The 17,080-nt window shown below is 41.8% G+C and overlaps 1 protein-coding gene across 1 annotated transcript in view; it reads right to left on the bottom strand.

Annotated features, from left to right (window-relative positions):
- LOC126470770 (mucin-22-like) overlaps positions 1 to 17,080 on the bottom strand; it is a 169,900-nt gene that overhangs the window by 32,294 nt on the left and 120,526 nt on the right. Inside the window, exon 3 of the mRNA XM_050098776.1 lies at positions 896 to 6,213. Within this exon, the coding sequence (XP_049954733.1) occupies positions 896 to 6,213 (5,318 nt within the window). The remainder of the gene's footprint in view (positions 1 to 895; positions 6,214 to 17,080) is intronic.

The following is a 17,080-nucleotide window of genomic DNA, read 5'->3' as shown; positions in this document are numbered from 1 at the left end:
AGTTCGTTCACAAAACCGTACACCAGCAACAGTTTTGCAACGAAGAACGGTTATAGAGAACTCATGGCTCAATATTTCTGCAAGGGACTTCCATCGACTTGTATAGTCCATGCTACGTCGCGTTGCTGCACTACACATGGCAAAAGAAGGTCCGACACGATATTAGGAGTTATCCCGTGACTTTTGTCACCTCAGTGTACAAACAAAGGAAAAGGCGAAAGTGAAGTAACAGATGTGTTCTTATGTATACGATGTACTTCAATGATTAATTTAATGATACTACACGTCTGTTACTGTGTACGATCAGTGGCGTAAAGTTCGTAACTTCAGAGCCCGTTACGATCAGTGACGTGAAGTTCGTAACTTCAGAGCCCGTTTCTGTAGTTGAGTGGTCAGCGCGGCTTTAAAGAAAGAAATTAAATTCTCCTACAAAAAAAAGATGTGCAATGTCTTAACATACGTTACCAAGTATGGAGATTGTCGTTTACAGGCGGTATCCCATGTTCATGATGACAAATGTTGGGCTAGTTCCTACTTTCTTACTTTCCGCCTCAGGAAATAAGGCACACAAATAGTTAAAATACGATCACCCACAGACAAAAGCATAAAGAATTCGCAGACAGATGGTGCACACGACTCCTTTTCCTTAGATAAGTGGCGCACGAGGAGCATCCAGCAACAGAAGTAAACAAAGTAATTTTGCAAATCTCTGTGGAAAACCCACCCCCTACGACACGAGATCAACGGCACATAGAAGAAGATGGGGAATGGTAACCTTAACTTGAGATCGATATAGATAAAACTTAAATTAAACACCAGAAGAAAGCAGTCAGTAAGAAAAGAGACGATAAATGGTTCTCCAAAATGAGAACAGAAATAAACGATGAAGCCATACCTCATTATCAGTCGTGATGTAAGGTACTTCAATAATAACTGCCATGGATATAGAAATGCACGTAATATTCTGTTCATCTGTGACATCGCCTTGAATCAGAGGAGGCGGTGGAGCAAGCGTTGTAGTCGAGGATCCTGGAATTTCTGTTGTGGAAGTACTTGTAAAATTTGATGCAGTTGAACCTTCTGTTGTCGATTGCTCTGATGTTGAAGTTTCTGTGACTGTAGTATCAGATGTGGACTCTGATGAAGTAGGGACAGATGGATCTTCTGTAGATGGTTCAGTCGAAGGAGAAGTAGTAGTACTCGTTATGACATCAGTAGTAGACTCGGTTGTATCTGGCGTTGTATCTGTGTCTTCTGTTGCAGTTGAGCCTTCTGTTGTCGATTGCTCTGATGTTGAAGTTTCTGTAAGTGTAGTATCAGTTGTGGACTCTGACGAAGTAGGGACAGATGAATCTTCTGTAGATGGTTCAGTCGAAGGAGAAGTAGTAATACTCGTTATGTCATCAATAGTAGACTCGGTTGCATCTGGCGTTGTATCTGTGTCTTCTGTTGCAGTTGAGCCTTCTGTTGTCGATTGCTCTGATGTTGAAGTTTCTGTAACTGTAGTATCAGTTGTGGACTCTGACGAAGTAGAGACAGATGAATCTTCTGCAGATGTTTCAGTCGAAGGAGAAGTAGTAGTACTCGTTATGTCATCAGTGGTAGACTCGGTTGCGTCTGGCGTTGTATCTGTGTCTTCTGTTGCAGTTGAGCCTTCTGTTGTCGATTCCTCTGATGTTGAAGTTTCTGTAACTGTAGTATCAGTTGTGGACTCTGACGAAGTAGGGACAGATGAATCTTCTGTAGATGGTTCAGTCGAAGAAGAAGTAGTAGTACTCGTTATGTCATCAGTAGTAGACCCGGTTGTATCTATGTCTTCTGTTGCAGTTGAACCTTCTGTTGTCGATTGGTCTGTTGTTGATGTTTCTGTAACTGTGGTATCAGTTGTGGACTCTGACGAAGTAGGGACAGATGAATCTTCTGTAGATGGTTCAGTCGAAGCAGAAGTACTAGTACTCGTTAAGTCATCAGTAGTAGACTCAGTTGCAACTGGCGTTGTATCTGTGTCCTCTGTTACAGTTGAGCCTTCTGTTGTCGATTGCTCTGATGTTGAAGTCTCTGTGACTGCAGTATCAGTTGTGGACTCTGCCGAAGTTGAGACAGATGAATCTTCTGTAGATGGCTCAGTCGAAGGAGAAGTAGTAGTACTCGTTATGACATCAGTAGTAGACTCGGTTGTATCTGGCGTTGTATCTGTGTCTTCTGTTGCAGTTGAGCCTTCTGTTGTCGATTGCTCTGATGTTGAAGTTTCTGTAAGTGTAGTATCAGTTGTGGACTCTGACGAAGTAGGGACAGATGAATCTTCTGTAGATGGTTCAGTCGAAGGAGAAGTAGTAATACTCGTTATGTCATCAATAGTAGACTCGGTTGCATCTGGCGTTGTATCTGTGTCTTCTGTTGCAGTTGAGCCTTCTGTTGTCGATTGCTCTGATGTTGAAGTTTCTGTAACTGTAGTATCAGTTGTGGACTCTGACGAAGTAGAGACAGATGAATCTTCTGCAGATGTTTCAGTCGAAGGAGAAGTAGTAGTACTCGTTATGTCATCAGTGGTAGACTCGGTTGCGTCTGGCGTTGTATCTGTGTCTTCTGTTGCAGTTGAGCCTTCTGTTGTCGATTCCTCTGATGTTGAAGTTTCTGTAACTGTAGTATCAGTTGTGGACTCTGACGAAGTAGGGACAGATGAATCTTCTGTAGATGGTTCAGTCGAAGAAGAAGTAGTAGTACTCGTTATGTCATCAGTAGTAGACCCGGTTGTATCTATGTCTTCTGTTGCAGTTGAACCTTCTGTTGTCGATTGGTCTGTTGTTGATGTTTCTGTAACTGTGGTATCAGTTGTGGACTCTGACGAAGTAGGGACAGATGAATCTTCTGTAGATGGTTCAGTCGAAGCAGAAGTACTAGTACTCGTTAAGTCATCAGTAGTAGACTCAGTTGCAACTGGCGTTGTATCTGTGTCCTCTGTTACAGTTGAGCCTTCTGTTGTCGATTGCTCTGATGTTGAAGTCTCTGTGACTGCAGTATCAGTTGTGGACTCTGCCGAAGTTGAGACAGATGAATCTTCTGTAGATGGCTCAGTCGAAGGAGAAGTAGTAGTACTCGTTATGACATCAGTAGTAGACTCGGTTGTATCTGGCGTTGTATCTGTGTCTTCTGTTGCAGTTGAGCCTTCTGTTGTCGATTGCTCTGATGTTGAAGTTTCTGTAACTGTAGTATCAGTTGTGGACTCTGATGAAGTAGGGACAGATGAATCTTCGGTCGATGGTTCAGTCGAAGCAGAAGTACTAGTACTCGTTATGTCATCAGTAGTAGACTCGGTTGCATCTGGCGTTGTATCTGTGTCTTCTGTTGCAGTTGAGCCTTCTGTTGTCGATTCCTCTGATGTTGAAGTTTCTGTAACTGTAGTATCAGTTGTGGACTCTGACGACGTAGGGACAGATGAATCTTCTGTAGATGGTTCAGTCGAAGGAGAAGTAGTAGTACTCGTTATGTCATCAGTAGTAGACCCGGTTGTATCTATGTCTTCTGTTGCAGTTGAACCTTCTGTTGTCGATTGGTCTGTTGTTGATGCTTCTGTAACTGTAGTATCAGTTGTGGACTCTGACGAAGTAGGGACAGATGAATCTTCTGTAGCTGGTTCAGTCGTAGCAGAAGTACTAGTACTCGTTAAGTCATCAGTAGTAGACTCAGTTGCAACTGGCGTTGTATCTGTGTCTTCTGTTACAGTTGAGCCTTCTGTTGTCGATTGCTCTGATGTTGAAGTTTCTGTGACTGCAGTATCAGTTGTGGACTCTGACGAAGTAGAGACAGATGAATCTTCTGTAGATGGCTCAGTCGAAAGAGAAGTAGTAGTACTCGTTATGTCATCAGTGGTAGACTCGGTTGCATCTGGCGTTGTATCTGTGTCTTCTGTTGCAGTTGAGCCTTCTGTGGTCGATTGCTCTGATGTTGAAGTTTCTGTGACTGTAGTATCAGTAGTGGACTCTGACGAAGTAGGGACAGATGAATCTTCTGTAGATGGTTCAGTCGAAGGAGAAGTAGTAGTACTCGTTACGTCATCATTAGTAGATTCGGTTGCATCTGGCGTTGTATCTGTGTCTTCTGTTGCAGTTGAGCCTTCTGTTGTCGATTCCTCTGATGTTGAAGTTTCTGTAACTGTAGTATCAGTTGTGGACTCTGACGAACTAGGGACAGATGAATCTCCTGTAGATGGTTCAGTTGATGGTGAAGTACTAGTACTCGTTATGTCATCAGAAGTAGACTCGGTTGTATCTGTGTCTTCTGTTGCAGTTGAGCCTTCTGTTGTCGATTGGTCTGTTGTTGATGTTTCTGCGACTGTAGTATCAGTTGTGGACTCTGATGAAGTAGGGACAGAAGAATCTTCTGTAGATGGTTCAGTCGAAGGAGAAGTAGTAGTACTCGTTACGTCATCATTAGTAGACTCGGTTGCATCTGGCGTTGTATCTGTGTCTTCTGTTGCAGTTGAACCTTCTGTTGTCGATTGCTCTGATGTTGAAGTTTCTGTAACTGTAGTATCAGCTGTAGACTCTGATGAAGTAGGGACAGATGAATCTTCGGTATGTGGTTCAGTCGAAGCAGAAGTAGTAGTACTCGTTATGTCATCAGTAGTAGACTCGGATGTATGTGGCGTTGTATCTGTGTCTTCTGTTGCAGTTGAGCCTTCTGTTGTCGATTGCTCTGATGTTGAAGTTTCTGTAACTGTAGTATCAGTTGTGGACTCTGACGAAGTAGGGACAGATGAATCTTCTGTAGATGGTTCAGTCGATGGTGAAGTACTAGTACTCGTTATGTCATCAGCAGTAGAGTCTGTTGTATCCAGCGTTGTATCTGTGTCTTGTGTTGCAGTTGAGCCTTCTGTTGTCCATTGCTCTGATGTTGAAGTTTCTGTAACTGTAGTATCAGCTGTAGACTCTGATGAAGTAGGGACAGATGAATCTTCGGTATGTGGTTCAGTCGAAGCAGAAGTAGTAGTACTCGTTATGTCATCAGTAGTAGACTCGGATGTATGTGGCGTTGTATCTGTGTCTTCTGTTGCAGTTGAGCCTTCTGTTGTCGATTGCTCTGATGTTGAAGTTTCTGTAACTGTAGTATCAGTTGTGGACTCTGACGAAGTAGGGACAGATGAATCTTCTGTAGATGGTTCAGTCGAAGGAGAAGTAGTAGTACTCGTTACGTCATCAGTAGTAGACTCGGTTGCATCTGGCGTTGTATCTATGTCTTCTGTTGCAGTTGAGCCTTCTGTTGTCAATTGCTCTGATGTTGAAGTTTCTGTAACTGTAGTATCAGTTGTGGACTCTGACGAAGTAGGGACAGATGAATCTTCTGTAGATGGTTCAGTCGAAGGAGAAGTAGTAGTACTCGTTACGTCATCAGTAGTAGACTCGGTTGCATCTGGCGTTGTATCTGTGTCTTCTGTTGCAGTTGAACCTTCTGTTGTCGATTGCTCTGATGTTGAAGTTTCTGTAACTGTAGTATCAGTTGTGGACTCTGATGAAGTAGGGACAGATGAATCTTCTGTAGATGGTTCAGTAGAAGGAGAAGTAGTAGTACTCGTTATGTCATCAGTAGTAGACTCGGTTGCGTCTGGCGTTGTATCTGTGTCTTCTGTTGCAGTTGAGCCTTCTGTTGTCAATTGCTCTGATGTTGAAGTTTCTGTAACTGTAGTATCAGTTGTGGACTCTGACGAAGTAGGGACAGATGAATCTTCTGTAGATGGTTCAGTCGAAGGAGAAGTAGTAGTACTCGTTACGTCATCAGTAGTAGACTCGGTTGCATCTGGCGTTGTATCTGTGTCTTCTGTTGCAGTTGAACCTTCTGTTGTCGATTGCTCTGCTGTTGAAGTTTCCGTAACTGTAGTATCAGTTGTGGACTCTGATGAAGTAGGGACAGATGAATCTTCGGTCGATGGTTCAGTCGAAGCAGAAGTACTAGTACTCGTTATGTCATCAGTAGTAGACTCGGTTGCATCTGGCGTTGTATCTGTGTCTTCTGTTGCAGTTGAGCCTTCTGTTGTCGATTGCTCTGATGTTGAAGTTTCTGTAACTGTAGTATCAGTTGTGGACTCTGACGAAGTAGGGACAGATGAATCATCTGTAGATGGTTCAGTCGAATGAGAAGTAGTAGTACTCGTTACGTCATCAGTAGTAGACTCGGTTGCATCTGGCGTTGCAACTGTGTCTTCTGTTGCAGTTGAACCTGCAACAACAACAACACTATACTATAGTAATTATAATAAATTTTTCTTCTGAATTTCGGTAAATTAATATAATCGATGTTCTGATTCCATTTCTTTTCTTTTCATTTCAATATGTTAAAGAAACTGTAAACAATTTTCGATGTAAATTTTAATATTTATGTAAAATTTCAAGCAATGTTATAACAAAATTGAAGTGTAACTAATGTTGAATCTATTGTAAGATGTGAAAGTTGTAATTGTCCGCCTGGTCCATACGTAGGCAATGTATTAAGATATGTGGAATGTAAAACCTTTGGTGAATACCCTATCTGTAGGGGAGCGGTAAAGGGTGGATGGTAGGCGAGCGCGGGAAAATGCACACAGGCACGGCATAACGGGCTCAGCAGCAGTACTAGTCGGAGTTGGACATCGGTCGCAGGAACACGTTCCGGATCGAGGAGGCTATTCTGGAATAGGTGGTTTCATTGAGCCTCGGATGTGCCGCTTCCGACGACTATACAGCATGGCTATATTCTAATGGCACTGGATTGAGAATGAGGGCGACGCTAAGAAGAAGCAAAGTGCCAATACAGCAAAAGCCATAGCTGTGATTGTATGTGTGCTGTGCGCCTCGCCATCTCGCCGCCCTCCAACCGCTGCTTCGACTCGCACAGGTTGAATCTTTAGAATTGTATTCGTGTGGACCAGTGTTAATTTTGTTCCTGACAGTTCAATAATAACTTAACTTTTACCAGAATTGTTCTATCAATGAATTGTCCTAATCACTCACCTAGACAGGGTCCTTTCCACATGTTGTGCAATCCGAGTGTCCCGAAATGAAGATTTAAAGTTCATGTTAATAAGAATTAACTGCAGACCTATTTATGCTAGAATGAATTTCAAGGAGCTTTATGGTTAATGAAAATATAAGTAAAGAGTAAAGGTCTGACAGAGTACTAAGATAATTTTGGAACTGGCTTAGTAAGGAAGCTTAATTAATTTGAGACAAAAATAATGGTAGTTAAATGAGGAAGTGATTGGACAATAAGAATAATAATTAATATTTTGTAAATCCTGAGTAATTTATGTTTCCAATAGTTAATGGTTTCAACACCGTGATCATAACAGTTTCAGGGTCTTCTCCCCCCCTCTTTCACTCTTTTCTTTTCTATTCATTTAAATTCTGAAGTGATTGCACTGATTTGACCAGCAAAGTTAAAGTCAAAATAAAACCTAAATTTATCAGTGTTTTACCATTATTAAAATTGACATTGTATGTGTGTGTGTCAAAAGTGCTATTTCTAGGGTGACCTATGTCCGATTTCAGTCGGATCAATAGGCAAAACGCAGTTCGTAGTAATCATTGTAGTGTAATGTTGTGTGTTTATAGCTTGTTCAAATTAGTACAAAAAGGGAAAATCTTAGTTCAGTAGATTTTTCTGGTTCTAAAATTTACCATATAATACAGTATTACTACGTGTGGTTATGCTTGTATGTACATCCACTTGTACAAGGGAAAAGCTCACTCAATGCCTAATTAGGCTGGCGACCGTATTATTAACCATTGGTAGCGTCTGCAGTGTCTGTTTATTATCCGTCCTAATGTGTAGTTGCACTTATACTTGCTTGACGTATCATTGTTGTTGCTTCTATTCAGGTACACGCGGTCAACATATGTACTAAAATCCTTTCTTAAAGAGGTGAAGCCCGTCAACGTATCATAGTACAGGCTTTAAAAAGTTAACGTACGCCCGAGCGGAGACGTTACAAGTGGCTTCCCGGTGACAGGACCACCAGTTGTTGTCGGTCACAAATTAAAGTGAATACCGAACAGTGGATGTTCAGTGGCTCCAATTGCAATAGAATCCTGTAAAACAAATAGTAGTGAACGTCAAGTACGGTAGTGTGGTGTAGCGTACATTCAGTATGGACAGGAAAGTAGACGGGGTAGATGTGCCGAGCGTAATGGAAGAGGCGCATGGCAGTAGCAGGAGTTTTACGCGGCCAGACAACAGATGGCGTTAGCGAAAGACAATTGGCGTACATACAATACCACGAACATGTTAATGAGCAGATTGAAAGGTTGAGATTGCCTCGGACACAGCAAGGAATAAAACAGGAAGTAGAGGGTGACTTTGTAGACGATAGTGGGTATGTGAATGAATCCACTGACATGTTTGATTCTCCAGAGATAAAGAAAGAACCGAAAGAAACTTCTGAAGTAGGATCGGAACACACCGAGTCTGTAGAACAAAACAGTGTGAAAATTTTAAGCATGAAGGATTTATTTGAACAATTAACCAAACAAATTGCAGGACAGAATGATCAGCTTCAAAAACAAGTCAGTAATCAGGTTAGTCAGCTTAAAACACACGTTGACGAGCAATTTAAAACACAAGTTGGTCAGCTTAAAGCACAGGTTGATGAACAAGGAATTAAAATTAGTAAACAAATAGAACAGGTAGAACAAAAAGTGGGTAGTTTAAGTTCTGTGGTAAATACTATGAAGTTTGAAATTGACACTATTAATAAGAATATGGATACGATGCAGGGGGAAATTGACAACATTAATAGTAGGTTTGATGTTGAAATTCACAACATCCAAGAGAAAGTAGAGCCTCTGGTCGAAACAAAAGTAGACGAAAAAATTTTCGGTCTCAAAACTGAGATCGTAAACGAATGTCAACACGGAATCTCGCAATTGAAAAAGGCAGTTTCAGACACTGAAAGAGATTTAGGTGAGAAAGTTACCGGATGTGTACAAAAATGTGAACAAAATACTTCGAAAATTCAAGGCAAAATTTTCGATCTTGAGAGTAAAATTAAAGATAGACCTGGTGTTGTTTGTAATGGCACACCAATTACGAAGCTGTTAGAAGGTGAGGAACGCTTCGATCCCGCCAAGAAACATAACGGATGTCATCCGTTAGATTTTATCAAAAATTGCGAGAGAATGTTTCCTGAACACTTGTCTGATTAGGAAAAGATAAACGTAGTAATTAGCGCCTTAGCAGGTGACGCTAAGCGCTGAGGAATTAATTTGAATACAGGACGAATGACATTCGAAGAATTCAAGCAAAGGTTTACAGAAGAATATTGGTCCGAATAAAAACAGGATCATTTATGGCGCGAGTTTATCATGGCCAAGCTTCATGATAACAGGGGCAGTAATTCTTTGAGAGATTTCTGCGAATATTGGTACCGGAAATTGACGCATTTAAGAGGTCGAAGATCAGATTCAGAAATTATCTGGGAGCTATATAAAAAGCTTCCAGAAGATTCAAAGAGATACGTGGGAAGCAATCATCGCAGCTTCCAAGCATTTCTCGAAAGGGTCGAAGACGAAGACCACAGGCGCGAAAGTCGTGCCAATTATCAAAATTTTGGTAACCGAAATAACCGTAATAATGACGAGAGAAATGACGGCGAAGGGTTTCGCGTCAATATGATACAGAGAGGTATAGGCAGAGGCAGAGGCCGAGGAAGTTATCTAGGTCGCAGTAGAGGATACACCGCGCAAAATAATAACGACGCGGGAAACTGATTTCCGCGAACGTTGCGGGCCAAACGGAAGCGGACAATCTATACCGGCCCCGATTTAAGAAAGGTTACCGAATGGACAGTAATATTATGAGACAGGTTAGAGACAGGCGTGGAACGACGCAACGTGTTGTTGCGAAGCAAGCGTCAGGTGCGGGCTTAAATGAGTCATCGTTGCCGCGCAGAGCGCTACATGTTAACAGGCGAGTGGAGCATCAGAGGGCAACGACCCAGCCTAGCAGAACAGCTGTTAGGGGAGAAGCCGCTAGCTATACGGCAGCATTAGGTACGAACATAGCCGTGAGAGCTGAGGAATATATTACGAGTGATAATCCCGTGGAGAAGGAAATAATAGATGAAACTGTGAATACACAGAGAGGTGCGGTTAGCAGTGTTAGCAAAAAAGTAAGTGGCGAGGATGATCTAGCAGAAGTGACTGATTGGTGTGTGCAGGTCGACGATCTGTACAAGGGCCTAAAGCAATGTGAGTGGGAGGATTTTAAGAAGGAGTATGATGCAAGGAAGTTGATTAGTGAAAAAGGAGGAAGTAGGGACGTCGATAAGGTGACGTGGCCCGAGTTTAAAGAGGAGAGAGTAAATAGCGCCGCGCAAAGTACGCGTGCTGCCGATAGGACGAAGGTGAAAAATAGGAAGGAATTGGAGGACGAAATCCTTAGCATTGACGAGGAAGTAACTTGTGTTAATGATCCGCCAACAGTAAAAGCTGCTACCGAAAGGCACCGTGAGGAAGAGGCAGGTGATTACCTAAAAGTAATGGAAGTCCACGAGGATTACACGAAATATGAATTAACAGTAGATGTGAGTAAAGCTGATGATGAGGCCGTTTTGCTGAAAGAGGATATTGAATTAAAATTAAAGCCTGACCAAAATGGAGACAGAGAACTTAGTGCCTGTCTCAGAAAAGCGTTTATGTTAGAACCTGAAAGCGATCCAGAATGGTCGGATTCTGACGATAGTTCAGATGATGAATATTTCGGTAATAGCGAAAATAAGGGGGATACAGCTAATTGTGATATTGTAACTAATGATGACGAAGTTTCAAAACAAAACCCAGATGTTGAGACTGAACAAAGAAAGAAAGAGCCACCTGACGACTCAGGTTCTATTTTACAAAGAGTTCAAGTAATTAATGACTTTGAACTCCCGGAACCAAAGAAACCACCAGATATATGTGGGGTGAATGTTAAAAGCATATCTTGGGACGATGTTATCGTCGACCTGGATTTGCTTAGGGAAGATCACAACAATGAAAAACATTCGACGGCGAAACAAACTGTAATACCAGTTGAAATTTATAATGTGAAATTGCAAGTACTTCTTGATACTGAATCTCAGATAAGTGCAATCTCCCAGTCGTTTTTCGAACACATTTGTGATAAGCCTGGACTAGTAATTATGTCAGTGACGGGTGTAAAAATTGTTGGTGCTACGGGCAAGACTAGCAAGCCGGTAAAGAAACAGATTTTGGTTGAATTTAGTATAAAAGGACAAAACTTTGAACACGATTTTTTGGTTGTGCCAGACTTGAGTACTGAAATGATTCTGGGAATAGATTGGTTGGATAAAGAAAAGGTTATTACTGATTGTAGCCAGGAAGTGATCAAAATTGATAGTACATCTAGGAATTTAGAAGTAAAATTTGAGGAAAATGGGAAGGTGTTCGATTCAGAAATTGATTCTTTAGTGTTGGAGATTGACCAAGGGAATGATGGTTTGACAAGCAAGTATGAGGTGTACCATGTCCAGAGGTTAATAAATGAGAGTGACAAGCAGGGGCATGATTTTAAAGAAATGGTGGAAAATTTGAAGGGAATATCTCCCGAACAGAAAACAGAATTGCTTGGTATTTTAGATAGTAACAGCACCGTATTTTCGGACAAACCTGGCCTAGTTAAGAACTTCGAATACCAGATTGAGACAATAGAGCATAAACCTCTCTTTGTAAGACCGTTTTCGATACCCATATCAAAGAGGCAGGCTGTTCAAGCGGAAATACACTCCTGGAAATGGAAAAAAGAACACATTGACACCGGTGTGTCAGACCCACCATACTTGCTCCGGACACTGCGAGAGGGCTGTACAAGCAATGATCACACGCACGGCACAGCGGACACACCAGGAACCGCGGTGTTGGCCGTCGAATGGCGCTAGCTGCGCAGCATTTGTGCACCGCCGCCATCAGTGTCAGCCAGTTTGCCGTGGCATACGGAGCTCCATCGCAGTCTTTAACACTGGTAGCATGCCGCGACAGCGTGGACGTGAACCGTATGTGCAGTTGACGGACTTTGAGCGAGGGCGTATAGTGGGCATGCGGGAGGCCGGGTGGACGTACCGCCGAATTGCTCAACACGTGGGGCGTGAGGTCTCCACAGTACATCGATGTTGTCGCCAGTGGTCGGCGGAAGGTGCACGTGCTCGTCGACCTGGGACCGGACCGCAGCGACGCACGGATGCATGCCAAGACCATAGGATCCTACGCAGTGCCGTAGGGGACCGCACCGCCACTTCCCAGCAAATTAGGGACACTGTTGCTCCTGGGGTATCGGCGAGGACCATTCGCAACCGTCTCCATGAAGCTGGGCTACGGTCCCGCACACCGTTAGGCCGTCTTCCGCTCACGCCCCAACATCGTGCAGCCCGCCTCCAGTGGTGTCGCGACAGGCGTGAATGGAGGGACGAATGGAGACGTGTCGTCTTCAGCGATGAGAGTCGCTTCTGCCTTGGTGCCAATGATGGTCGTATGCGTGTTTGGCGCCGTGCAGGTGAGCGCCACAATCAGGACTGCATACGACCGAGGCACACAGGGCCAACACCCGGCATCATGGTGTGGGGAGCGATCTCCTACACTGGCCGTACACCACTGGTGATCGTCGAGGGGACACTGAATAGTGCACGGTACATCCAAAGCGTCATCGAACCCATCGTTCTACCATTCCTAGACCGGCAAGGGATCTTGCTGTTCCAACAGGACAATGCACGTCCGCATGTATCCCGTGCCACCCAACGTGCTCTAGAAGGTGTAAGTCAACTACCCTGGCCAGCAAGATCTCCGGATCTGTCCCCCATTGAGCATGTTTGGGGCTGGATGAAGCGTCGTCTCACGCGATCTGCACGTCCAGCACGAACGCTGGTCCAACTGAGGCGCCAGGTGGAAATGGCATGGCAAGCCGTTCCACAGGACTACATCCAGCATCTCTACGATCGTCTCCATGGGAGAATAGCAGCCTGCATTGCTGCGAAAGGTGGATATACACTGTACTAGTGCCGACATTGTGCATGCTCTGTTGCCTGTGTCTATGTGCCTGTGGTTCTGTCAGTGTGATCATGTGATGTATCTGACCCCAGGAATGTGTCAATAAAGTTTCCCCTTCCTGGGACAATGAATTCACGGTGTTCTTATTTCAATTTCCAGGAGTGTAGATAAAATGATAGAATGGGGTGTAATCGAACGGAGTAGCAGCGAATATAATAGTCCCCTAATCGTCGTGAACAAAAGAGATGGGGGAATGAGAGTAGTTATCGACGCCAGGACTTTGAACAAAATTGTAAAGAAGGAAATAGACAGACCTGAAAATCTGGACGAAATGCTCCAAAAATTTTATAACATGAAGTATTTAACCAGTCTGGATATGACCGCCGGATACTGGCTAATCCCATTAAGTAAAGAATCCCGTAAATATACCGCTTTTCTATTTGCCGGGAAATGCTATCAGTATAAAGTAGTGCCATTTGGGCTTAGCACTTCTGTGGCAGTATTTATTAGGGCACTGGACTTTGTATTAGGGAGGGAACTGAGTTCCCGGCTAACCATTTATGTAGATGATTTACTGATTGCTACAGAAGAATGGCAAGAGCATTGTGAATTATTGCATAAAGTTTTCGTTGCTCTACAAGCAGGTGGCATGACGCTTAAGTGGAAGAAATGTGAATTTGTGAAATCGGAGATAAAGTTTCTGGGGCACTACGACCGGTATTGGCAAGGACCCGGAAAAGTTAAGTGCAATAGCAGAGTGTCCAGCTCCTAGAAATAGAAAACAGTTGAAAGCCTTTTTGGGTTTATGTGGGTTCTATAGAAAATTCGTCAAGGGGCAAGTTTTTAATAGTCCTCATTTGAATAATCTACTTAAGAAACATAGTGCTTTTGTGTGGACTGAAGGGTGTATGAGAGATTTCGAAAAATTAAAAAGCGAACTTTTGAATGACAATATTTTGCATCACCCTATACTGTCAAAACCTTTCCTTATGAGTACTGACAGCAGTGCTTATGGAATTGGTATAGAAGTTTTCCAAGAAATCAGTGATGGCAAAGAAATCGAACACAGGACTATCGAGTTTGCAAGTAGAACTCTAACAAAATACGAGAGAAACTACACTATATCGGAAAAGGAAGCTTTAGCCATAATATGGGGGTTAAAGAAATTCAGAAATTATTTGTGGGGCCATAATCTCATCATACATACTGACCACTAAGCTTTAACTTTTCTTAAGGATTGTCGTTTACTTAATGACAGGCCAACTCGTTGGGCTTTGTACCTGCAACAATTTGATTACGAGATTTGCTATGTTAAGGATACTGAGAATTATGTGGCAGATTCTTTATCTCGATTGCCTAATGGTATGAGTGAAGTGCTCAATGAAAATTGTGAAGAGGGTACTTTTCAGATAAGGTATATGAAAGTGGTTTCAGGAAAAAGGAAAACTGAACAAATATGTAAAAATATGAGATTCCATCAGAATGAGGATCCGACGTGGATATCTGTAAAGGTTAATTTTGACAATGTGCAGTATCCTCAAATTAAGAAGTATTACAAAATCTTTAAAGGCATTTTATATAGGAGGAAAGATTTAGTCACTGAGGAATGGAGAGTATGTTGGCCACACCAGTTTGATACCGAGGTCATAGACTATTTTCATTTAGCATTGGGGCATAGTGGGCCAAAGAAGTGTTTGGATAAATTGAATAATGTAGTAGTGATTGCTGGTAGTGTCAGTAAGAAGGTAAAGGAACGGGTTAAGTCGTGTGATGTCTGTCAAAAGGCCAAAGTACCGAACAAAACTAGTAGGGGTCCAATGCAAAGTACATTACCTGAAGACACCCTAGACGTATTATCGGTAGACTTATATGGTCCCCTCCCAAAGACTTCGGGAAATTGTGCAAATATTTTAGTAATTTTGGAAGTATTCTCAAAGTTTGTGAAATTATACCCCTTGTAAAGAGCAACAGCAAAAGCTGTATTTAATAGGATGGTCGAATACTTCGCGACCATCGGGAAACCCAAGGCAGTACTATCTGACAATGGACACCAGTTCATATCCAAAATTTGGAAAGAAGGAATGGAGCAAAAATGAAGTAGAGGTTAAATATATCGCAGCCTATCATCCTGCTAGCAACCTGGTTGAAAGGCACATGCAAGAAATCGGAAGATTATGTAGAACGTACTGCAGTCATAACCATAGGGCCTGGGGCAAGTTTATATCGGACTTCGAGACTGTCATGAACACATTACATCATGAAACTACTGGATTCCCACCGGAAGAAATTTTGTTAGGCAGCAGAAGTAAAAGTTTAATTGAGGAAAAACTAGAGTTCCCACCTTGTACAAGTTTGGGGTTGAGTCAAAGGAAAGAATTAGTAAGAAAAAGGGCAAAACAAAAAGCTGAATCTAGATCTAAAAGACACGATAAAAATCTGAAAGTTTCAAAATTTAAAACTGGGGATTATGTTCTTTTAAAAACCCACGAAAAGTCTAGTGAACTGAACCATGAAATTTCCAAATTTAAATATATTTATAATGGGCCATATGTAATACAGAACATTCCACACGATAATGCTTACTATCTGATCTACCCAAAATCCAAAAAACCTTTAGGTGTAAGAAATGTTGTGGACCTGAAACTGTATGTTCCTAGGAGTGAGTGACATAAGTACACTCAGAAAATAATTTTCAGTAAATGTGCTGTATCCTATGCTAAAACTATTTTATTCCAAATGTAACAAATATTTGTAAATGTATGTATACCATTGACAGTGTGCTAATGTAGTTATGTGAGTTTCAGATTACCAAATGCACTATAAATGTAAGAATGTATGGAGAAAAGGACTGAAAAGGAAAGGGTAAATGCCAAAACCAAAGTGCACAGTATATGAGTCATAATATAAAGGACTGCCAAACACCAATGAGGGCAGATAAATAATCAATGGAGAATTGTAAGTGTGATACAGGTGATGTGGTAAAATGAGGTGAAAAGGACTGCCAAATCTGAATAATAGGCAGCAAATATGTGTAGTAAATTTTCTGAATATTATTGTGTGTGTTTGGTTTTTTTTTTTTTTTTTTTTTTTTTTTTTGTAAGTAAGGAAATGGACTGCCATTCAATGCAAGCAGCAATAAATTGTCTTATAGTGTATATAAATATTTGTGTTTGCTATTATAGTTAAGTGGTTATGTTCCAGATTTTGAAGTTATTTCTTTGAAAAATTTAGTAAAAATGAGTGATTTGCTATTTTAATAATGTTGTGATGGGAGGTTGGACTGTGCAAAAGGCACTTAAGTAAATAACAAGTAAATGTTCTTGATATGTTAAAAAATATAGACCTATATAATGTGAGTGAAAGGGAGTATGTGGTATAAATTTTTTCGGACATTCACTTAAAGATTCAGAACAACTGTATAAATATAAAGTTCAGAGTTCCCAGCCAATTTGCATTTCGTGAAATTTACTGGAAACAGGGGCATGTGTAACAACAACACTATACTATAGTAATTATAATAAATTTTTCTTCTGAATTTCGATAAATTAATATAATCGATGTTCTGATTCCATTTCTTTTCTTTTCATGTCAATACGTTAAAGAAACTGTAAACAATTTTCGATGTAAATTTTAATATTTATGTAAAATTTCAAGCAATGTTATAACAAAATTGAAGTGTAACTAATGTTGAAACTATTGTAAGATGTGAAAGTTGTAATTGTCCGCCTGGTCCATACGTAGGCAATGTATTAAGATATGTGGAATGTAAAACCTTTGGTGAATACCCTATCTGTAGGGGAGCGGTAAAGGGTGGATGGCAGGCGAGCGCGGGAAAATGCACACAGGCACGGCATAACGGGCTCAGCAGCAGTACTAGTCGGAGTTGGGCATCGGTCGGAGGAACACGTTCCGGATCGAGGAGGCTATTCTGGAAAAAGTGGTTTCATTGAGCCTCGGATGTGCCGCTTTCGACGACTATACAGCATGGCTATATTCTAATGGCACTGGATTGAGAATGAGGGCGACGCTAAGAAGAAGCAAAGTGCCAATACAGCAAAAGCCATAGCTGTGAT

The sequence above is a fragment of the Schistocerca serialis genome, chromosome 3 (genome assembly GCF_023864345.2).
Source record: "Schistocerca serialis cubense isolate TAMUIC-IGC-003099 chromosome 3, iqSchSeri2.2, whole genome shotgun sequence".
In the NCBI taxonomy this organism is placed as follows: Eukaryota; Metazoa; Arthropoda; class Insecta; order Orthoptera; family Acrididae; genus Schistocerca; species Schistocerca serialis.
This window is presented reverse-complemented; position numbering and strand designations above follow the sequence as displayed.